At 40.6% G+C, this 25,353-nt stretch overlaps 1 protein-coding gene across 1 annotated transcript in view; it reads right to left on the bottom strand.

The window, feature by feature from the left end:
• LOC149746736 (phosphatidylcholine transfer protein-like) overlaps nucleotides 1–11,209 on the bottom strand; it is a 45,963-nt gene extending 34,754 nt beyond the window's left edge. The window contains exons 1-2 of the mRNA XM_089901819.1: nucleotides 10,997–11,209; nucleotides 3,578–3,629 (exon numbers count right to left, since the gene is read on the bottom strand). Of these exons, the coding sequence (XP_089757945.1) occupies nucleotides 3,578–3,629; nucleotides 10,997–11,137 (193 nt within the window). The 5' untranslated portion in view covers nucleotides 11,138–11,209. The remainder of the gene's footprint in view (nucleotides 1–3,577; nucleotides 3,630–10,996) is intronic.
• Nucleotides 11,210–25,353: the final 14,144 nt, after the last annotated feature.

The raw sequence follows: 25,353 nt of genomic DNA, 5'->3' as shown, positions 1-25,353 counted from the left end.
AAGGATGTTTCAGCTCTAAAAGTATGTGGCTTTATACCAAGGGTTTCCAACCAGCAAATGACAAACTGGTAGGTCTGACACCCTTACATGCTGTGCCATGAATGCCCCCTACAAAGGGCAGGACTCAAGAGAAGCATCTCCTTCCCCTCCTGCCCCTCTCCTCAAGCTCACAAATGGGAAGAGACTGAGAGTTTATACACACCACACACCTAAACCCACACATGATTTAATCAGCTTGGAGAGACAATTAGCTTCTGTTCAGGAATAGTGGGTCCCCATTTTCCACACATACTGAGCATAAGGGATAATTATGTATTGAGATAACGTTCTCCCCAACTTCACATGAGTTAGCTTTGGTTAAATGCATGAATTAGGACAAACTGGTTCCTGGACCTGGTTCCCTTCCTCCTGAATGTAGTTGTAGCCCTTAGAGACCACAGTTATGTACATATCACAGAAAGTAAAACAGAAAGTTCTCTAGAAGAGAAAATAGAATGATGTGATTTATGTGAATACTGAAGAATGAACTATTGTGACAACTTCCTTTAAACACTCCCTTCGTGGCAGAACTGAGAAATGCCAGAACTCCAGAGAAACAAAATGTTCAGTGACACCTTTCCTAGTCTATCAATAAAATGTTCTTTTCAAGGGCTGAAATTCTTGGATCAAGGCATGGTTTCACCCATCATTTAAGATGCTCTCAGCAAACAAACTTACATTATTATTATGTCTTTCAAAAATTTCAAAAATTAACGTGAATTTTTGTAATTACAAAAATACTTAATATTCATTTAGGAAAATTAGAAAATGCTAAAAATAATAAAGTAAATTAAATTAAAATGGCATGTAACCCCACAATCCACAAATACCTAATGGCAACATTTGACATATTTCTTTTAAGTAAATAAATACTTTTACATGTTACAAAATGTGATTAATTTGGTATAAATAGCTTGTGTTCTTATTATATTCAACAATATTATTTTGAAGTTATGGCGAGAACAATTAAATTATTCTTGTAAGTCATTCCTATTTCCATATATTTTTACAATTATAAATATTGCTGGAACAATTATTCCATAAAGACAACTTGGTCCATATGTATAATTTTTTCATTAGAAAAGCTGGAAGCTTTATTAGAGATAAATTTTAGGGTAATGGACATTAACACTTTAAGGCTCTTTTTAGTTTTTTTTTTTTTTTTTTTTGCAGTACGCGGGCCTCTCACTGCTGTGGTCTCTCCCGTTGCGGAGCACAGGCTCCGGACGCACAGGCTCCGCGGCCATGGCTCATGGGCCCAGCCGCTCCGTGGCATGTGGGATCTTCCCGGACTGGGGCATGAACCCGTGTCCCCTGCATCGGCAGGCGGACTCTCAACCACTGTGCCACCAGGGAAAACCCTCTTTATACTTTTTATAAACTTTTAAGAAAGTTTTTTTACCACTTTATACTGTTACTAGTAGCAAAGAAGCATCTCACCAGGACTGGCTACTATTGTTTGTACAATTTAATAGGAAAAAGCATAAATCTTAGTTTTATTTGGGCAATGTTTTTATTATTGATATATAAGTCTCTTTCAAATTAGAGATATAATCCCCATGTAACATTTGCTGCATTTATGTGTCCAAGTGTACTCACATTTCAATAAATGACTCCAAACAAGTTTACTCAAGAGGTCATTGGCTTTTCCTGAAGCTCCTCCAGAAAACCACTTTTAAGAATGGCTCAATTTCTTTATCTAAAGTAAAACACACTGCCTACTTTTCTAATGCTTGATTTATGGGCTATTTAACTTCCTACACTTCAGATAGTAAAAGACTTATTCAATATCATATCAGTCATTACAATTCCTGGAAGACACAGAAGATTTGTTATAGGATATACTCTCTTTCTTGCTAAGAGAATGCCTACAGCCATGTGCATGGTTAATAACTTTCCTGGTCTCTTAGGCAGGTAGAGGTGACAATATGACACCTCCTTCCTGTTTTGAATATGGATATGATACCTGGAGGTGCACCAGCTATTTTGTGCCTAAGAGAAAAAAAAAAAACATGAGAAGGCAGATTAAAAAGACAAAGTTTTACTGGCATTGTTGATCATCTAAACCAATGTCAGCAACTGCTGACCTCTGTACTACTTGTTAGGTGAGAAAAATAAACCCCTCTTCATTTAAGTCATTGTTAATCCAGTTTTCTCTTACTTGAAGCTAATAATAACCCTAATTTTTATAAGTGGTTCTTACTGGCAATGAATTTTACTTGAATCTTGTGATCCTGGAAAACAGTAGAGGTTAAGAAACTCCCACACCCTTTGTGTTCCAAAAACAGCTTACAATAGAAGAACTGCCTTTCCTCCTATGACTTAGATGAGACTCACACACATACCCCTTGTTCATATATCACAAATCCAGAAACAGTATCTCTAAATTCCCTTTCATTGCCTCATAAAGGATTGGCTAAACTGCTTACTCCGCTGCTGATCAATTAGAGCAAAATGCTTGTTAACCACACTGGTTAAGCATCACTCCTTCCTCCAAGCCCCTAAACTTTGGCCCAGCCTCAGCCTGAGCCAGTATTCAGCCCCTCCTGAGAACAGAATGGCCTCAGGGTAAGATATTCTCGTTCTATTCTCCAGTCAGGCCACCTGCATCTCACTTCCCCACACATGGTTTCTAGCCTTGCTGAATCCTCTCTATAAAAGAAAGTCCTTTCTGTTTCACTCCTGAGACTCACAGATCCTATGGTCAAAGTATTCTCCCTATTACAATAACCCCCAACCCCGGGCAAGAATCCTTTTAAACAAAAGTCTCTCCTTAGTAAGTTCAGGTTTGCTTTTTATTTGACATTACCCTAAAGTAGAAGAGTAGTCACAAAATAGTGCTGATAAAACTTAGGAACATTTACAAGGAAATATGATTATGTGTAAATTCATTAAAATTGTACAGACATACATAAACATTATAAAAATGCATTGTCAAGGAAGAGAAGTAAGAGATAATGGGCACTATTAATAGACAATAAATTAAAGTATATTGAATTTTGCACAGAAATATCTGAAATTACATACACTCTATTATAGAAAGTACCAGAGAGTGGCCAAGATGGCAGAGTAGAGAGACCCTGAGCTCACCTTCCCTTATGAGCACACCAAAAGCACAACTATTTGCAGAACAACCACTAATGAAAAAGACTGGAACCTACCCCAGAAGACCTTCTACAACTAAATACATAAAGACGGAGCCACAGTGAGACAGGTGGGAGGGGAAGACTTACGATATAATCAAATCCCATACTCCCTGTGTGGGCAACACACAAACTGGAGAATAATTACATTGCAGAGGTTCGCCCACAGGAGTGATAGTTCTGAGCCCCATGTCAGACTCCCCAGTCTGGGGTTCTGGAACTGAGAGAATGAACCCCCAAAGCATTTGGCTTTGAAGGCCAGTAGGGCTTAGTTGCAGGATCCCCACAGGTCTGGGGGAAATAGAGATTTCACTCTTAAAGGACCACAGAAAATCTCACAGGCACCAGACCTAGGGAAAAAGCAGTAATTTTTTTGGAGCCTGGGCCAGACCTACCTGCCTGTTTGGGAGAGTCCTCTGGAGAGGTGAGGGGCAGCTGTGGCTCACCCTAGGGACAGAGATTCTGGTGACAGACATAGTGGGGAATATTCAGCCACATGAACACTCCTGGCAGCTGACATATTAAATCATTAGCACAAATATCTGGGCCCACCCAACAGCCTGTAGGCTCCAGTGCTTGGATGCCTCTGGCTAAACAACTAAATGGGTGGGGACACAGCCATACCCATCAGCAAACAGGCTGCCTAGGGACTAAAGAGGTCACAGATGCCTACAGACACATGCCTACAGACATGCCTACAGACATGGCCCAGCCCACCAGAGGGCCTAGATCCAGCTCCATGCAATAGTGGACAGACACCAGCCCCTCCCACCAGGAAACCTGCCCAAGACTCTAGAGCAGCCTCACCCACCGGGAACCCTTTGGGAACCCTTGAGAGGAAAGGAGACTTTGTAGGAAGGAATTGGACATTCTGGATCTTTAGACATAACACCATACCGATACCTGGGTGAGCCGGGGACTGAACTGGGCCACATGGAGGATGGCTCTTGCCTGGTCTTCCAACCTGCCTTTAATATCAAAATTGCCACCTAAGGGCAGGAGGAGAGCTCTAGCAGGCTCTCCAGTGGGAGACACAAGCTCACCACTCCCGGACACTATTTTGGGAGGCTATTTTACCCTTCATGGAAACTATGCAAATGAATATATATATTTTTGTTTGTTTGTTTGTTTTGTTTGTTTGTTTGTTTTTTGCAGTACGCGGGCCTCTCACTGCTGTGACCTCTCCCGTTGCAGAGCACAGGCTCCAGACGCACAGGCTCAGCGACCATGGCTCACGGGCCCAGCCGCTCCACGGCATGTGGGATCTTCCCGGACCGGGGCACGGACCCGTGAACCCTGCATCGGCAGGCGGACTCTCAAGCACTGCGCCACCAGGGAAGCCCCACAAATGACTATATTTTTGTAAGAAAAGGAGAATACATGTGAATATGAACCTTTGGATTTTAGCCTGGGACTTTTAGTATGTTTGTAAGACACAAAAAAAGCTTAGAGCTGTACATAGCTACCATATCTTGCCATTTAGTTTAGAAATGGCAAGCTAATGGTAGCTTTCCATAGCTACCTTTGGGTTATTTGAATATACCCTAGTGAGAAAAACCTCCAAAATGTTGGTTCATGTACCTATTCAAGCAATCTTTCAGGACTTACTGCGTGCCTGCATTTTGCTAAGCCCTGGTAATAGCTGGTGAATAAGACAAAGTTCATGCCTTGCAAAAGCTTTGAGACAATAAAAGAGGCACTTTTTATGTTATGTAGATCTGATTTCCTGACCTATACCATTTTTTCTTCCCCTTTAACATTTCTTCCAGAGCAGGTCTGCTGCTGATGAATTGCCTCAGCTTTTATTTGTCTGAAAAAGTTTTTATTTCTTCTTCACTTTTGAAGGACAGCTTCATTGGATATAGAATTCTGGGTCGGTGGTTTTATCTCTTTCAAAACATAATATATTTCACTCCACTCTCTTTTTTCAGGGTGGTTTCTGGTGGGATGTCTGCTGTAATTCTCATTTGTATTTCTCTATAGGTAAAGTGGTTCCCGCACCCCTCCCCCAGCTTCTTTCAAGATTTTCTCTTTCTCTTTGGTTTATTTGAGCTTGAGTATGATATATTTAAGATTAAAATTTTTTGGTACTTATCCTGTATAGTGCATTCAAGATCGGCAGATTTACTTTGAAAGGTGGTCTGAGCTTAAATGGTAAACGCTCATGTTATTCAAAATATAATATATTTGGAGCTTATGACACAAGGATTTCTCTCTTACATGTGGAACTGCAATATGACTCTGTAATAATTCAGAACTTTCCTGGGTTGCATGTTTTGGAAGTGGTGGTGGCAATGGTGTAAAGCAGGATTCCCCAAATATTTTTTCTATAAAAAGCCAAAAAGAAAATATTTTGGACTTTAAGGGCTAAAAGGCAAAATGGAGGCTATTATGTAGGTACTTATACAACAACTTAAAATGTAAAAACCATTCTTAGCTTGTGGACTGTTCAAAAATAGCCAGCATGACAGATTCAGCAATCCCTGGTCTAAAGTATAGTTTTGATGCTTAACTGCTCTGTGATTTTAGGATTCAGGAACCTAAGGCCCTTGCTGAGTCTCAGCTTCTCCATCTATAAACTGAACATAACTCTTGTTTTGCCAAATTTGTACAGGGATCCAATGAGAGGATTTCGAAGCACCTAATAAATTAAATTGTGTCTGGTTGTGAGCTATAGCTAGGGTGATCTATGCTCCAATATACCCATCACAGGGTTTACACTTTTCCTGGCGAAACACTTTACAATACCCCTTTCACTCAAAAGTGTTCTGGTTAGGATGATAAACTATATCATTACCATGACTATAGCTATGTGCACTCTGATGGCTTATTACTTATCTAATGATATGTTTGGAGAGGTCAGTGACAATTTGGAAGCTGTATCATAGACCTTGAGCTCTACTGTCACATTAATGGCTTCGAGTCCAAGCTCTGCTGCAACTAAGTCAAGTTCATTAGTTGTGTGACCTTGGGTGAGTTTCATAACATCTTTTTTTAAAAAAAATAACAGCTCTATTGAAGTATCATTTAAGTGCCATAAAATTCACTCATTTTAAGTGTACAATTCAATGATTATTAGTAAATTTATGGAGTTATGCAACCTTCTACAAGTTACACATTTGTGTAACCCCCAAAGAAACCTCTTGTTCAGTTGCAGTGAATCCCTGTTCCCATTCCCAATCCCAGACAAGCTACTTCCTGTGTCCACAGATTTACCTTTCCCAGATATTTCTCAGAACTTCTTTAAACCTCAGTTTCCTTGTCTGAAGAAAAAGAAGAACACAAAGATCAAGAACAAGAACAAGAAGCTAAGGAGGAGGAGGAAGGGGAGAGGGAAGGATTGGAAGGAGAATGAGAAAAGAAGTAAAATGCCAACTCTCAACCCAGACCCACTGAATCAAAACTGGGAGTGAGGTCTTAGTGTGCATTTTAACAGGCCCTGCAGGAGCACCAGCATTTCAAATATACACAGAAGTAGAGAAGACAGAATAATCAACCTCTATGTGCAAGGGGAACTTTTCAAAAGGACCACCCAGGCCTACCCCAGCTCAATTATATCTGGAACTCTACGATAGGGCTTGGGGATGTCCTTAGAGCTCCCCAAGCAATTCTAATATGCTTGAGCCTTGAGAAGCAAACACTCTCTGGTCCATTTCTCCTCCAGATATTTGCAGGATGCAATCTCTCATTTCACTTCTATCTCCACTCAAATATTACCTCTGGGCAGTGGGGCTTTCCAGATTTCCGTTATCTAAAACATATCACAACACCCCTGGATACCCCCCTGCCATACCATCTCTCTATCCCTTTATACCTCTTTACTTTTTTGTAACATTTTCCACCCCCATTTCATTACACACTGCTGGTTTATTCTCATCAGTGAATATGGTTCACTGTTCAAGAAGCTCTTTGAACCAGTAGCTCCAACTTCCTGCTCCCTGCTTATGCCCAGTGCCTGCCAGGGCAGTACCAAGTGGAAAGCATTCGATTAATATCTCTAAAATGAATACATGAATGATAGTTGGGCAGAGCAGAAATTTTAACCCAAGTCTATCTGCCTCCAAAACCCCTGCCCTTCCCAGGATACCACATAGGATAGCACATGGCAGCTCTGCACTAGTTTTGCTTAGTTTTCAAAAAGAGAATGTCATTCTGAATTGAAGCAAGCAGTATATTTGGTACTGAGTTCATCAAAATAGACTGGCCCATGTCTAGTTCCTAGTTATGAGGCCTTGTGTGACTCACTTAACAATGCTGGGTCTTACTGCCATGTGTAAAATAGAAAGATAAGCCTGTGTCTTACTATCTTCCAGATTTGTTGAGAGGGATAAATGAAAACTAATTATGTGTAACAGAATTTTGTATATTAACGCACTGTGTAAAGATATTACCATTATAACATGGGAAGAAAAAAGAGGTGAGAACAAAGACACAAAGTAGGCAAAGAAAGTAGGAAAAAAGTGAAAAGAACAGGTGAGGCTATTGGACAGAAGATTTTCTAACTCTAAAATTGTGTGATTTAATAGAAAAAGAGAAAAATGAAAAAAATCAGAATATTGTATGTGAAAAATAGCCATTTTTCCAAGAACAAGATTCACAATTATTTGGTTCTACTAAAAAGAAGCCACAATCTGTTTTTTTTTGAAATATAAAGCACATATAGATATTTGTTACATTGAAAACTCATTCAAGTGCTTCTACACTAGTTCAGTCTTTTCAAAACACTTAATAGTAACTTTCTTACAGCATAATTTAGATTATGATGACAGCTTCCTGTGTCTTCTTGGCCAATCATAGATGGCTATACATGATCCAAACTCATAGCAGATTACTCCCTAGGGAACAGCCAGCCTGGCTCAACTGGATACAAGCCACTGTGAAGTCTGAGAAGGGGGACTGTCTGATTCTTCCTATCCTATAAATTCCAAGTGGTATACCCCTGACGAAGCAGCTAATATGATTTGTATGCAAGCCATGTTGGAGTGGCTTCATGATCAGGGTATTCATCCATTGAATATGCCTCTTACCCAGCAAAAATTTAGCAAAAACTTTGAAGAAGAGGGTCCCTTTTGCATGTGTACCACGTATAACTTTACTGTAGCAAAACTGAGCAATCCAAGAAGTCTTATCAGATTACCTGTCTCAGCTTCCCCTGTGGGTCTTACATTAACAAGAAATTGGGAGAGACACGGAGAATCAAGGGACTCATTTCAGCAGATCTTTAGATGGTTATTAAGAAATAAGATGAATGAAGTGACTATTTATGGGATTGAAGTAAAGGTTAATGCAGCACTATCAAAAGTTGCTTGGATCAATAGGACCCCCTGCTGGTCTCCCAACATTAAAGGGCCCCAAACAAGTCCACTTTATATAACCCAGCTGAAGGAATTTTAAAAAGCCAGAAGACAAAAACTGCAATGGAAAACCTCACCTGGAATCACCTGGGCAATAGTCAGGTATGTACTCAAGGTAAAGACTGACTGAGGGGCCAGGGTCTTCTGGTCTGACCTCTAGCCAGGGACCTGGGGACCCAAGACCATATGCACATGCGTAGGTAAAATGGGTAGGGAAGTGGGTGGAGGAGGAAGAAGAGGCACATAATAGCAACAACATGCATGGTGGATGAAACCATACTGGCTCACAAGAGAGAAAATGGCAAAGCCTTTAAGGGAGATAAGTGCAGGTCTAGGCAGAGTGTGGGACAAGCTTAATTCCATTTTGATGTGGAGTGGTATTCAGATGACAATATTTACTAACTGGAGATTAGAGGGAATTCTCTTCTAAGAGGAAAGTAAAGGATGGGAGTCAACCTGGAAAGAAAATGAGGCTCTAGCAAAATGGGTCAGACAGCAACTAATGCTGGATATGCACTGAGGGTTCTAGGAAAGAAAGGGCTTGTACCCTGACCCAGCAGGGACTCATGACATTTAATACAGATGGAGATCAAAGTGGCCACAGGGCAGCGGCCCTCCATCCTAGCTACTGAGGCTCAAGCGCAACACCTATGGGAATCATACAGCCTCCAAACTTATGGAAGCTCTCTGGAAAGACTTGTAACTAACATCAATGTACCATGACTGCCCTCATGCTCAAAACAGGTGGAAATAAGACATATCCATAATATGACTAACCATAATATGATTAGTAGAGATAGGAACTATTCTGAATACCACTGACATCCTCAGCACATGAGGGAGGTGGGCCCTGCTACGTAACAATACACAATGGAAACAATACACAAAATGAAGTCACTCACTGTCTTAGCTCAGGCAGCTGTGGGACAAAAGGTTAAAAAGCAAAATAGCACAGCCTGTGGAGGGTATGGGGGGAGTGGCTGGGGTTGCCTGGAGGACAGGAGGGTGTGGGTGAGTCATGGGATGTAGAGCTGGAAATGTGAGTTGGGGTCAGACTAGTGCCACATGCATAGCCCACCTGGCAGCTTTGGCCCTCTTTCACAGTCAGTGCAGGAACGTATTTACAGCAAAGGTCTGGAGCTAGACAGCTGAGTGAGTCCTGAGCGATCAGTTTAGCCTTTCTACATATTCTTTCTATACAGGTAGAAAGGTGACAATCAATACCTTACATCAGGGTTAATGTGAGGACTGAGTAAGGCAATGCCTGCAAAGCACTCAACCAGTGCCTGGAGCCTAGGAAAGCATGCAATGCATTAGCTATTACAGTAGTTATTATTATTATTAATTGTGCAATCAACAGGGCCACTGGAAGGGGACTGATAAGGTCGCAGCCTCTCTTTCCGGTACTTGATTGGACTGTAGTGCATAGGATGGAAGGAATCAGAGGGGTGTAAAGCCAAGAAGCTAGTTAGGAGGTCACTGCAATTCTAGGTGAGAGGTACTACCCAAAGTGGCAAAGGTTAAAGAGGAACAAAGCAAGGGAAAGGGACCAGAGATTAGATACATCTGAGCAGTGAACTGACAACACTTGGCAAATGCCTGGGCATGGCTGGTGTGGAAAATGAAATGGTTAGAAGATAAAAGGATGTTGTCTGAAAACACGTTCATGTTTGCACTGAGGTAACTGCTGAAATGACACTTGGAAATTAATTCTGCCTGCCCTAGACTGAGCTTCATGTTCATCCTGTTGTATCCAGTGGCTCTGGTACTCACAGACATTCAGAGCTCCTCCCGTCTCGAACACTCTAATCCTCTGGTTCTCTGTCAGGAAACGTTGACGAAGGTGACTTCTAAGGCTACTTGCCAGGCACTACTAGCACGGTGAGTAACTGATGACTGGCCATCATTCCACCTGGCTGGCTACCTGGCTCCAAAGGCCTCTGGGCACGCTGCCAACACCATTCCTCCTACCCTTTTACTTAACCTTTCTCCCAGAAGTTTCAGACTAAAGTTATTAAGTCCAATTTACAAGGAAGGGGACAGCTGCCAAAGGAAGCAAGTCACTAAAATGACTAGCCTCAACCCTGAAATACTCCCCGCCATACACACAGGAACCGGCATCCACCCGGGAGTGGGGCTCCACGTCCCTTGCAGGCAAGTGCATGGGGCTAAGAATCAGCCCACCCACGTTTTAACTCTACCATTAACTTCTAACAAAACACGTGTCCAGTCGGGCCTCAGACCTGAGACAAAATTCTGGATACCTCCATACTCCCCACGACACACGGAAGAGTCAGCTGGAGGCACCAGCCCAGTGCTCACTCCTCTTTGGCTCCAGAAGACTCACGGTGTCCTGACCTGGCTGCAGCCTGGAACTCCCCAGGGGCCGTACCTCCAACCCCCGGGTGCCCACCCCCGGCGCGCTGCCGCCCCTCATGCCTCTAGCGGGCCAACTACTACTTGGTTCAGCTGCCAGTAGATGCTGATGCTCATGCTCTTCACCAGCAGCTCCCAGCGGGCCCCACCTTCCCCGGGTGGCTGGAGCTCCCAGCAGACGTTCCTGAACTGCTCTTCGGAGAAGTGGCTGGAAGCAGAGGCCATCCTTCATTTGCCACAGCTCTTCTGCCTGCAGGGGAGGCCGGGGACAGGCTTGGTGTGTGTTAGGGATGTGGGCGAGAGGGTGGCCCAGCATGATTGACAGGAACCCAAAAAGAGACAGGGTAGAAGGCGGGGCTTAGCCGGGAGAAGGAGCTAGTGTTAGGAGGCAGCAAGGGGTGGGTCTAGAGAAGTGGACTGGGCTGAGCAAGAGATGAGTGAGGATGGAAAAGAAGTAAAACCAGAGGAACACGGAGCTTGATCTGGGGAAAAATGGAGGTGCTAGAAATGGGGAGGCTTCTAGAAAGAAGGGAAAAGGAAGACACCAATGTCATCTCAAAAGCATCTCTTCCCCAACAGCATACTCTCCAAACCTGCTTGCGTGTCTCCTCTACCTTTTCTGAAGAACATTAGGGAAGGTATTTGAGCAGTTTGGTAGAAGTGGGAAGTGAAGTAGACAGAGCCAAAATGCTTGAAAATCTCAGGGATCAGCTGCTAGAAAAAGATTCCATTCTTTCTGTTATGTGCTTTAAAACATTTTTCTGAGAAAGGATTCATGAGATTCCCCAGAAGGCCAAAGGGGTCCGTGGCACAAAAACAATTAAGAAACCTAATCCATAATGGTAATTTGCCACCTGGATGGTGAAAGATGACCTAAAGGTATCATGGTGTCCATCCAGGATTTCTCAGCTTGCATAATTTAGATCTTTTGCAACTCAGAGATCTTTTTGCTCCCTCAAGTCCATGGAGTATTACTATTTTTCTTACTACCAGATTGTACTTACATTTGAGTAGACAGTTTAAACATCAATCAGTGTAACACCTCATGGGTGCCAGTAAATTCTGACAACCTATAATTTCTAATTTGTAAAATACGGTAAAAATTGTGCAAAAGTTTAACATTGAGGAGGTGATTACAAAAAATAGACATAGAACATGTTTGCACAGTGCTTATCAGAGTAAATGTTCATTAAAATGTCCACTTGTTTTACATTACTATATCAAAATATTTCTCCTTCTATACTTGGAAGAAAGCTTTGAAGTTGATGGCAAACTGCCTTTATGCCAGTTTCCAAGAAAGGAAAATGATCAGGCTTGGCAGCATAGATAAGTTACTGCTGTATTCAAATCAAGGCTGATTCTGTTCTGTTTTATAAGTCTAGGAGGAGGGATGGGGTAGTTCCCTACACTAAATGCACAAGGGATTAGAGACTACAGTTTTATAATGCATTTTATGTTGTCTCTTACTTATAAAAATGTATTTAAACTAAAATTAAATTGCTTAAAAAAGCAATTGCATGGAGGAACTTCAAGATGGCAGAAGAGTAAGACACGGAGTTCACTTTCCTCCCCACAAATACATCAGAAATACATCTACATGTGGAACAGCTCCTGCAGAACACCTTCTGAATGCTGGCAGAAGACCTCAGACCTCCCAAAAGACAAGAAGCTCCCCCACGTACCTGGGTAGGGCAAAAGAAAAAACAGAGACAAAAGAATAGGGACGGGACCTGCACCAGTGGGAGGGAGCTGTGAAGGAGGAAAGTTTTCCACACACTAGAAGCCCCTTCATGGGCGGAGACTGCGGGAGGCGGAGGGGGGAAGCTTTGGAGCCACGGAGGAGAGCGCAGCAACAGGGGTGCAGAGGGCAAAGCGGAGAGATTCCCACACTGAGGATCGGTGCCAATCAGCACTCACCAGCCCGAGAGGCTTGTATGCTCACCCGCCGGGACGGGGGCGGCTGGGAGCTGAGGCTTGGGCTTCGCTCGGATCCCAGGGAGAGGACTGGGGTTGGCGGCATGAACACAGCCTAAAGGGGGCTAGTGCGCCACAGCTAGATGGAAGGGAGTCCGGGGAAAAGTCTGGAGCTGCCAAAGAGGCAAGAGACTTTTTCTTGCCTCTTTTGTTTCCTGGTACGCAAGGAGAGGGGATTAAGAGAGCCTTAAAAGAGATCCAGAGACGGACACGAGCCGCGGCTGTCAGCGCGGACCCCAGAGATGGGCATGAGATGCTAAGACTGCTGCTGCGGCCACCAAGAAGCCTGTGTGCAAGCACAGGTCACTATCCACACCGCTCCTCCCGGGAGCCTGTGCAGCCCACCACTGCCAGGGTCCCGTGATACAGGGACAACTTCCTCAGGAGAAGGCATGGTGCGCCTCAGGCTGGTGCAATGTCACGCCAGCCTCTGCCGCCGCAGGCTCGCCCCACATACTTACCCCTCCCTTCCCCCGGCCTGAGTGAGCCAGAGCCCCCGAATCAGCTGCTCCTTTAACCCTGTCCTGTCTGAGGAAAGAACAGATGCCCACAGGCGACCTACATGCAGATGCGGGGCCAGATCCAAAGCTGAACCCCGAGAGCTGTGAGAACAAAGAAGAGAAAAGGAAAGCTCTCCCAGCAGCCTCAGGAGCAGCGGATTAAATCTCCACAATCAACTTGATGTACCCTCCATCTGTGGAATACCTGAATACACAACGAATCATTGCAAATTGAGGCAGTGGACTTTGGGAGCAACAATACTTTTTTCCCTTTTCTCTTTTTGTGAGTGTGTATGTGTATGCATCTGTGTGTTATTTTGTCTGTACAGCTTTGCTTTTACCATCTGTCCTAGGGTTCTGTCTGTCCATGTTTTTTTTTGTTTTTTGGGTTTTTTTTTGTATAGTTTTGAGCACTTATTTTCATTGGTGAATTTGTTTTTTAGTTTGGTTGCTCTCTTCATCCTTTCTTCCCTTTTATTACTTTTTAAATTTTTTTCTTTTTAATAATTATTTTTAATTATTTTAATAACCTTATTTTCTTTTCTTTCTTTCTTTCTTTCTTTCTTTTTTCTCCCTTTTATTTTGAGATGTGTGGATGACAGGGTCTTGGTGCTCTGGCCGAGCATCAAGCCTGTGCCTCTGAGGTGGGACAGCTGAGTTCAGGACATTGCCCCTGCAGAGACCTCCCAGCTCCACATAATATATCAAATGGCGAAAATCTCCCAGAGATCTCCATCTCAACGCCAAGTCCCAGCTCCACTCAATGGCCAGAAAGCTATGGTGCTGGACACCCTATGACAAACAACTAGCAACACGGGAACAAAACACCACCCATTAGCAGAGAGGATGCCTAAAATCATAAGGTCAGAGACACCCCAAAACACACCACCAGATGAGGACCTTCAACCAGAAAGACAAGATACAGCCCCATCCACCAGAACAGAGGCACTAGCCCCTTCCACCAGGAAGCCTACACAACCAACTAAACCAACCTTAGCCACTGGGAGCAGACACCAAAAACAACAGGAACTACAAACCTGCAGCCTCCAAAAGAGAGACTCCAATCACAGTTTGGGATGAAGTTAAGTTAAGCAAAATGAGAAGACAAAGAAGCACACAGCAGATGAAGGAGAAAGGAAAAAGAAACAACCAGACGAAAAAAATGAAGAGGAAATAGGCAGTCTACCTGGAAAAGAATACAGAATAATGAGAGTAAAGATGATCCAAAATCTTGGAAATACAATGGAGAAAATACAAGAAACATTTAACAAGGACCTAGAAGAAATAAAGAGCAAACAAACAATGATGAACAACACAAAAAATGAAATTAAAAATTCACTAGAAGGAATAGCAGAATAACTGAGACAGAAGAACGGATAAGTGACCTGCAAGATAAAATAGTGGAAATAGCTACTGCAGAGCAGAATAAAGAAAAAAGAATGAAAAGAATTGAGAACACTCTCAGAGACATCTGGAACAATGTTAAAAGCACTGACATGCGAATTATAGGGGTCCCAGAAGAAGAAGAGAAAAAGAAAGGGACTGAGAAAATATTTGAAGAGAATATAGTGGAAAACTTCCCTAATATGGAAAGGAAATAGTTAATCAAGTCTAGGAAGCACAGAGAGTCCCATAGAAGATAAATCCAATGAGAGGCATACCAAGACACATATTAATCAAACTATCAAAAATTAAGTACATAGAAAAATTATTAAAAACAGCAAGGGAAAAAAAACATAAAACGTACCAGGGAATCCCCATAAGGTTAACAGCTGATCTTTCAGCAGAAACTCTGCAAGCCAGAAGGGAGCAGCAGGACATATGTAAAGTGATGAAAGGGAAAAAGCTACAACCAAGATTACTCTACCCAGAAAGTATCTCATTCAGAGTTGACGGAGAAATTAAAACCTTTACAGAAAAGCAAAACCTAAGAGAATAAAGCACCACCAAACCAGCATTACAACAAATACTAAAGGAACTTCTCTATGCAGGAAACACAAGAGAAGGAAAAGGCCTACAATAACAAACCCAAAACAATTAAGAAAATGGTAATAGGAACATACATATCGATAACTACCTTAATTGTAAATGGATTAAAAGCTCCAACCAAAAGACATAGACTGGCTGATGGATAAAAAAAACAAGACCCGTATATATGCTGTCTACAAGAGACCCACTTCAGACCTAGGGGCACATATGGACTGAAAGTGAGGGGATGGAAAAAGATATTCCATGCAAATGTAAGTCAGAAGAAAGCTGGAGTAGCTATACTCATATCAGACAAAATAGAATTGAAAACAAAGACTATTACAAGAGACAAAGAAGAACACTACATAATGATCAAAGGATCACCAAGAAGAAGATGTAACAATTGGAAATATTTATGCACCCAGTGCAGGAGTACCTCAATACATAAGGCAAGTACTAACAGATATAAAAGGGGAAAACGACTGTAACACAATCATAGTAGGGAACTTTATCACCCCACTTTCACCAAAGGACAGATCATCCAAAATGAAAATAAATAAGGAAACACAAGCTTTAAATGATACATTAAACAAGATTAACTTAAGTGATCTTTATAAGACATACCATCCAAACACAACAGAATACACTTTCTTCTCAAGTGCTCATGGAACATTCTCCAGGATAGATCATATCTTGGGTCACAAATCAAGCCTTGGTAAATTTAAGGAAATTGAAATTGTATCAAGTATCTTTGCCGGCCACAATGCTATGAGACTAGATATCAATTACCGGAAAAAATCTGTAAAAAATACAAACACATGGAGGCTAAACAATACATTACTTAATAACCAAACGATCACTGATGAAATCAAAGAGGAAATCAAAAAATACCTTGAAACATATGACAATGAAAACACGACGACCCAAAACCTATGGGATGCAGAAAAGCAGTTTAAGAGGGAAGTTTATAGCAATACAATCCTACCTCAAGAAACAAGAAACATCTCAAATAAACAGCCTAACCTTTACTCCTAAAGCAATTAGAGAAAGAAGAACAAAAGACGCCCAAATATAGCAGAAGGAAACAAATCATAAAGATCAGATCAGAAATAAATGAAAAAGAAATGAAGGAAACAATAGCAAAGACCAATAAAACTATAAGCTGATTCTTTGAGAAGATAAACAAAATTCATAAACCATTAGCCAGACTCATCAATAAAAAAAGGGAGAGGTCTCACATCAATAGAATTATAAATGAAAAAGGAGAAGTAACAACTGACACTGCAGAAATACAAAGGATCATGAGAGATTACTACAAGTAACTCTATGCCAATAAAATGGACAACCTGGAAGAAATGGACAAATTCTTAGAAAAGCACAGCCTTCCGAGACTGAACCAGGAAGATATAGAAAATATAAACAGACCAATCACAGGCACTGCAATTGAAACTCTGACTAAAAATCTTCTAATAAACAAAAGCAAATGACCAGATGGCTTCACAGGCAAATTCTATCAAACATTTACAGAAGAGCTAACACCTATCCTTCTCAAACTCTTACAAAATATGGCAGAGGGAGGAACACTCCCAAACTGATTGTACGAGGCCACCATCACCCTTATACCAAAACCAGACAAAGATGTCACAAAGAAAGAAAACTACAGGCCAATATCACTGATGAACATAGATGCAAAAATTCTTAACAAAATACTAGTAAACAGAAACCAATAGCACATTAAAAGGATCATAAACCATGATCAAGTGGAGTTTATCCCAGGAATGCAAGGACTCTTCAATATACACAAATCAATCAATGTGATTCACCATAATAACAAATTGAAGAATAAAGACCATATGATCATCTCAATAGATGCAGAAAAAGCTTTCAACAAAATGCAACACCCATTTATGATAAAAACCCTCCAGATAGTAGGCATAGGGAGAACTTACCTCTACATATAAAGGACATATAGGACAAACCCTCAGCCAACATCATCCTCAATGATGAAAAACTGAAACCATTTCCACTAAGATCAGAAACAAGACAAGGTCGCCCACACTCACTACGATTATTCAACATTGTTTTGGAAGTTTTAGCCATGGTAATCAGAGAAGAAAAAGAAAGAAAAGGACTCCAAATCAGAAAAGAAGAAGTAAAGCTGTTACTGTTTGCAGATGACATGACTATACATACAGAATCCTAAAGGTGCTACCAGAAAACTCCTAGAGCTAATCAATGAATTTGGTAAAGTGGCAGGATAGAAAATTAAGGCACAGAACTCTCTTGCATTCCTATACACTAATGATGAAAAATCTGAAATTGAAATTAAGGAAACACTCCCATTTATTACTGCAACCTTAAACAAGATGAAAAGACAATCCTCAGAATGGGAGAAAATATTTGCAAATGAATCAACTGACAAAGGATTAATCTCCAAAATTTACAAGCAGCTTATGTAGCTCAATATCAAAAAAACAAACAGCCCAATCCAAAAATGAGCAGAAGACCTAAATAGACATTTATCCAAAGAAGATATACAGATTGCCAACAAATGCATGACGGAATGCTCAACATCATTAATCATTAGAGAAATGCAAATCAAAACTACAATGAGATATCATCTCACACCGGTCACAATGGCCATCATCAAAAAATCTAGAAACAATAAATGCTGGAGAGGGTGTGGAGAAAAGGGAACACTCTTGCACTGTTGGTGGGAATGCAAATTGATACAGCCACTATGGAAAACAGTATGGAGGTTCCTTAAAAAACCACAAATAGAACTACCATACAATCCAGCAATCCCACTACTGGGCATATACCCTGAGAAAACCATAATTCAAAATGAGTCATGTACCAAAATGTTCACTGCTGCTCTGTTTACAATAGCCAGGACATGGAAACAACCAAAGTGTCCATCAACAGATGAATGGATAAAGAAGATGTGGCACATATATATAATGGAATATTACTCAGCCATAAAAAGAAACAAAATTGAGTTATTTGTAGTGAGGTGGGAGACCTAGAATCTGTGATACAGAGTTAAGTAAGTCAGAAAGGGAAAAACAAATACTGTATGCTAACACATATGTATGGAATCTAAGAAAAAAAAAGGTCATGAAGAACCTAGGGGTAAGATGGGAATAAAGACAACGATCTACTAGAGAATGGACTTGAGGATATGCAGAGGGGGAAGGGTAAGCTGTGATAAAGCGAGAGAGTGGCATGGAGTTCGATATACTACCAAATGTAAAATAGATAGCTAGTGTGAATCAGCCACATAGCACAGGGAGATCAGCTCGGTGCTTTTTGACCATCTAGAGGGGTGGGATAGGGAGGGTGGGAGGAAGATTTAAGATGGAGGAGATATGGGAATATATGTATATTTATAGCTGATTCACTTTGTTATAAAGCAGAAGCTAACACACCATTGTAAAGCAATTATACTCTAATAAAGATGTTTAAAAAAATAAATGAAAAGAAAAAAAAGAGTCATGTACCACAATGTTCATTGCATCTCTGTTTACAATAGCCAGGACATGGAAGCAACTGAAGTGCCCACCGGCAGACGAATTGATAAAGCAGATGTGGCACATATATACAGTGGAATATTACTCAGTCATAAAAGGAAACAAAACTGAGTTTTTTGTATTGAGGTGGATGGACTTAGAGACTGTCATACAGAGTGAAGTAAGTCAGAAAGAGCAAAACAAATACCATATGCTAACACATATATATGGAATCTAAAAAACTAAAAACAAAAATCGTCACGAAGAATCTAGGGGCAAGGCGGGAATAAAGAGGCAGACCTACTAGAGAATGGACTTGAGGACACGGGGAGGGAGAAGGGTAAGCTGAGACAAAGTGAAACAGTGGCATGGACATATATACACTACCAAACGTAAAATATATAGCTAGTGGGAAGCAGCCATATAGCATGGAGATCAGCTCAGTGCTTTTTGACCACCTAGAGAGGTGGAATAGGGGTGTTGGGAGGGTAGGAGATGCAAGAGGGAAGAGATATGGTGATAATATGTATATGTACAGCTGATTCACTTTGTTATAAAGCAGAAACTAACACACCATTGTAAAGCAATTATACTCCAATAAAGATGTTAAAAAAAAAAAAAAGAAAGAATGACCTGGTTGACAAGCTTAAAAAATAAATAAATAAATAAATAAAACAAAATATATTGAGGAAAAAAAGCAATTGCCTCAAAAAACATTGGCTAAGAAGTATTTTCAAATATTGTCAAGGAATCCCATTTTAAAGGTGTGCTTTGATGAAGCTGCTGCTTTATCACTTTATAGCAAGTGATTAAGGAAGACAAGCATTGGAGTATATATGGCATCATACAAGATATAAGACGTAAGGCAATAAATTTAAATTGTGTTTATTACATGCATTTAAAAGTGTACCAAACTCAGAAGGTAAATGTGTATATTTTTGGGTATGGTGAGATTTATAACCATGTTTATTTTATTACAGCTAATGAAGAAAAGAATCATATAGGAAATAATTTTTATTTGGGGGCAAAAGTCGGGAAAATGGTTGGAAAGGGGCCTAGAAAGACCTGTTCTCTTTCAGGACTTGTCTATTATAATAGGCCAGCCTGTTTCCTTTGTGAAAAATACTCTTTAGAGGAACTTCTAGCAACATCGCAGGTGGTGAAGAGACAAGTAAGGTATTTGGGGGGCTTCTTAAAATCACAACAGATGAAAGCTCTTAGGGCTGAGATTAAGGTTCTAATACTCACACGTGGACTAAAGATGTGGTACTGGACAATAGCTGGTGGGAATCTGGACCAGAGACTTCTTCATGGAGCCTGGGTCCTCTAAGAGCTGTCCCTTCCATTCCAATGAAACCAGAAAATCCCCAGACTGTAGACCATGGAACCCTCAAGGAACCTCATGCTTTTCCGAAGCCTTAGGTAGAAAGAAACAAAAAGGCAACTGTAAGAAAACACACCCCAACACTATGCCAGAGAGTGAAATTAAATTTACATTACCTGCAACTGAATGGGAGCCACAAGGAGATAAATTAACACAAAGGACAATTGAAACCCCTGGGACCCTGTCAGAATCAAAACCAGTGACAGTTTTGCAGCTATGACACATGCAATTATCCAAGGAAAAACAATACCCACAGAAGGTGCATGTACAAAAAGGAAGTTACAAAGACTTGAGGAAACAACTCACCATGTCAGAGAGATAGCAGATGTGCAAACAGGATTATCAGAACCAAAGAACCACAGATAGCAGACCAATATGAGTGTAATTATTCAATGTGTATTTGTGATAATATAAGAGGTAAAAGAAGGTCTAGAAGTGGAAGAAAAAGATAAATGAATTTTAAAATTTACAAAAAGAACAAAACCATCTTCTACAATGAAAACTGTAACAGTCACTACAATTAAAAGCTTAAAAGAGGAGGTAAAATAGTTGCCCTGCCATAGTTCAAGAGAGGAATAAGAAGATGGTTATGAGGAAATTCCCCAGAAAGCAACACTGAAAAATAGAGAAATAGAAAACATGAATGATTAATTAAGAGACATGAAAGACACATTGAAAAAGTAAAACATTTCTGACTGGAGTTCCACAGAAGAGAACAGAGAGGTTAGGAGGCAAAGTGGATGGGTGGGGAAGAAATAGTTAAATGCATGTACAGAAACAAAGTGCAAGTAAAATTCTAAATAGCAATAAACTAAAACAGGGGAGGGCAAATTACCTGTCGAAGGTATTTAAGAGATATTGATTTAGTGTCCCATGCATATTAAAATTTAATGGAGACCAGAATCACAACTAGCTGCTGGACAATCATCGACGGGAAGACACTGGAACTCACCAAGAAAGATACCCCACATCCAAAGACAAAGGAGAAGCCACAATGAGATGGTAGGAAGGGTGCAATCACAGCATAATCAAATCCCATAACTGGTGGGTTGGTGACTCACAGACTGGAGAACACTTATATCACAGAAGTCCACCCACTGGAGTGACGGTTCTGAGCACCACGTCAGACTTCCCAACCTGGGGGTCTGGCAACAGGAGGAGGAATTACTAGAGAATCAGACTTTGAAGCCTAGTGGGAATTGATTGCAGGAGTTCGACAGGACTGGGAGAAACAGAGACTCCCCTCTTGGAGGGCACACACAAAGTAGTGTGCGCATCGGGACCCAGGGGAAGGAGCAGTGACCCCAGGGGAAACTGAACCAGACGTACCTGCTAGTGTTGAAAGGTCTTCTGCAGAGGCGGGGTGGGGAGAGGGGCTGTGGCCCACTGTGGGGACAAGGACACTGGCAGCAGAAATTCTGGGAAGAACTCCTTGGTGTGAGCCTTCCCAGAGTCTGTCATTAGCCTCACCAAAGAGCCCATGTAGGCTCCAGTGTTGGGTTGCCTCAGGCCAAACAACCAACAGGGAGGGAGCCCAGCCTCACCCATCAACAGTCAAGTGGATTCAAGTTTTAGTCAGCTGTGGCCACCAGAGCAACACCCAGCTCTACCCACCACCAGTCCCTCCCATCAAGCCTCTTAGATAGCCTCATCCACCAGAGGGAAGACAGCAGAAGCAAGAACTACAATCCTGCAGCCTGTGGAAAAAAACCCACATTCACAGAAAGATAGACAAGATGAAGTGGCAGAGAGCTATGTACCAGATGAAGGAACAAGATAAAACCCCAGAAAAACAACTAAATGAAGTGGAGATAGGCAACTTTCCAGAAAAACAATTCAGAATAATGATAGTGAAGATGATCCAGGACATCGGAAAAGGAATGGAGGCAAAGATCGAGAAGATGAAAGAAATGTTTAACAAAGACCTAGAAGAATTAAAGAACAAACAAACAGAGATGAACAATATAATAACTGAAATGAAAACTACACTAGAAGGAATCAATAGCAGAGTAACTGAGGCAGAAGAACAGTTAAGTGAACTGGAAGACAGAATGGTGGAACTCACTGCTGTGGAACAGACTAAAGGAAAAAGAATGAAAACAAATGAAGACAGCCTAAGAGAACTCTGGGACAACATTAAACGCAACAATATTCGCATTATAGGGGTCCTGGAAGGAGAAGAGAGAGAGAAAGGACCACAGAAAATATTTGAAGAGATTATAGTCGAAAATTTCCCTAACATGGGAAAGGAAATAGCCACCAAAGTCCAGGAAGCGCAGTGAGTCCCAGACAGGATAAACCCAAGGAGAAACACACTGAGACACCTAGTAATCAAATTGGCAAAAATTAAAGACAAAGAAAAATTATTGAAAGTAGCAAGGGGAAAATGACAAATAACATACAAGGGAACTCCCATAAGGTTAACAGTTGATTTCTCAGCAGAAACTCTACAAGCCAGAAGGGAGTGGCATGATATACTTAAAGTGATGAAAGGGGAGAACCTACAACCAAGATTACACTACCCGGCAAGGATCTCATTCAGATTCGATGGAGAAATCAAAAGCTTTACAGACAAGCAAAAGCTAAGAGAATTCAGCACCACCAAATCAGCTGTACAACAAATGCTAAAGGAACTTCTCTAAGTGGGAAACACAAGAGAAGAAAAGAACCTACAAAAACAAACCCAAAACAATTAATAAAATGATCATAGGAACATACATATGGATAATTACCTTAAACGTGAATGGATTAAATGCTCCAAACAAAGGACACAGGCTTGCTGAACAGATACAAAAACAAGACCCATATATATGCTGTCTACAAGAGACCCACTTCAGACCTAGGGACACATACAGACTGAAAGTGAGGGAATGGGAAAAGATATTCCATGCAAATGTAATTCAGAAGAAAGCTGGAGTGGCTATGCTCATATCAGATAAAATAGACTTTAAAATAAGGAATGTTACAAGAGACAAGGAAGGACAGTACATAATGATCAAGGGATCAATCCAAGAAGAACATATAACAATTATAAATATATATGCACCCAACATAGGAGCACCTCAATACATAAGGCAATTGTTAACAGCTATAAAAGAGGAAATTGACAGTAACACAATAATAGTAGGGTACTTTAACATCTCACTTACACCAGTGGAAAGATCATCCAAAATGAAACTAAAAAAGGAAATGAAGCTTTAAATGACACAATAGACCAGATAGATTTAATTGATATTTATAGGACATTCCATCCAAAAACAGCAGATACACTTTCTTCTCAAGTGGGAACGGATCATTCTCCAGGATAGATCACATCTTGGGTCACAGATCAAACTTCAATAAATTTAAGAAAATTGAAATCATGTCAAGCATCTTTTCTGTCCAAAACACTATGAGATTAGACACGAATTACAGGGAAAAAAATGTAAAAAACACAAACACATGGAGGCTAAACAATACGTTACTAAATAACCAAGAGATCACTGAAGAAATCAAAAAGGAAATAAAAAAATACCTAGAGAAAAATGACAATGAAAAACGGCAACCCAAAACCTATGGGATGTAGCAAAGGCAGTTCTAAGAGGGAAGTTTATAGCTATACAAGACTACCTCAAGAAACAAGAAAATACTCAAGTAAACAATCTAACTTTACACCTAAAGTAACTACAGAAAGAAGAATAAACGAACCCCAAAGTTAGCAGATGGAAAAAATCATAAAGATCAGAGCAGAAATAAATGAAATAGAAACAAAGAAACCAATACCAAAGATCAATAAAACTAAAATCTGGTTCTTTGAGAAGATAAACAAAATTGATAAACCATTAGCCAGGCTCATCAAGAAAAGAGGGAGAGGACTCAAATCAATAAAATTAGAAATGAAAAAGGAGAGGTTACAAGAGACACTGCAGAAATACAAAGCATCCTAAGAGACTACTACAAGCAACTCTATGCCAATGAAATGGACAACCTGGAAGAAATGGAAAAATTCTTATAAAGGTATATCCTTCCAAGACTGAACCAGGAAGAAATAGAAAATATGAACAGACCAATCACAAGTAATGAAATTGAAACCATGATTAAAAATCCGTCCAACAAAGAAAATTCCAGGACCAGATGGCTTCACAGGTGAATTCTATCAAACATTTAGAGAAGAGCTAAAATCCATCCTTCTCAAACTCTTCCAAAAAATTGCAGAGGAAGGAACACTCCCAAACTCATTCTATGAGGCCACTCTCACCCTGATACCAAAACCAGACAAAGATACTACAAAAAAAAGAAAATTACAGACCAATATCACTGATGAATATAGATGCAAAAATCCTCAACAAAATACTAGCAAACAGAATCCAACAGTACATTAAGTGCATCATACACCATGATCAAGTGGGATTTATCCCAGGGATGTAAGGATTCTTCAACATATGCAAATCAATCAATGTGATACACCATATTAACAAATTGAAAAATAAAAACCATATGATTATCTCAATAGATGCAGAGAAAGCTTTCAACAAAATTCAACAACGATTTATGATAAAAACTCTCCAGAAATAGAGCAATCCTACCTCAACATAATAAAGGCCATATATGACAAACCCACAGCAAACATCATTCTCAATGGTGAAAAACTGAAAGCATTTCCTCTAAGATCAGGAACAAGACAAGGATGTCCACTCTCACCACTATCATTCAACATAGTTTTGGAAGTCCTAGCCACGGCAATCATAGAAGAAAAAGAAATAAAAGGAATACAAATCAGAAAAGAAGAAGTAAAACTGTCACTGTTTACAGATGACCTGATACTATACATAGAGAACCCTAAAGATGCCACCAGAAAACTACTAGAGCTAACCCATGAATTCGGTGAGGTTGCAGGGTATAAAATTAACGAACAGAAATCTCTTGCATTCCTATCCACTAATGATGAAAAATCTGAAACAGAAATTATGGAAACACTCCAATTTACCATTGCAACAAAAAGAATAAAATACCTAGGAATAAACCTACCTAGGGAGACAAAAGACCTGTATGGAGAAAACTATAAGACACTGATGAAAGAAATTAAAGATGATACCAACAGATGGAGAGATATACCATGTTCTTGGA

Source organism: Delphinapterus leucas, chromosome 19 (genome assembly GCF_059928025.1).
Source record: "Delphinapterus leucas isolate spDelLeu-1000000601 "Yukka" chromosome 19, BTC_Dleu_Yukka2, whole genome shotgun sequence".
In the NCBI taxonomy this organism is placed as follows: Eukaryota; Metazoa; Chordata; class Mammalia; order Artiodactyla; family Monodontidae; genus Delphinapterus; species Delphinapterus leucas.
Note: the sequence above shows the minus strand (reverse complement) of the source record. Positions and strands in the feature narration are given on the sequence as shown.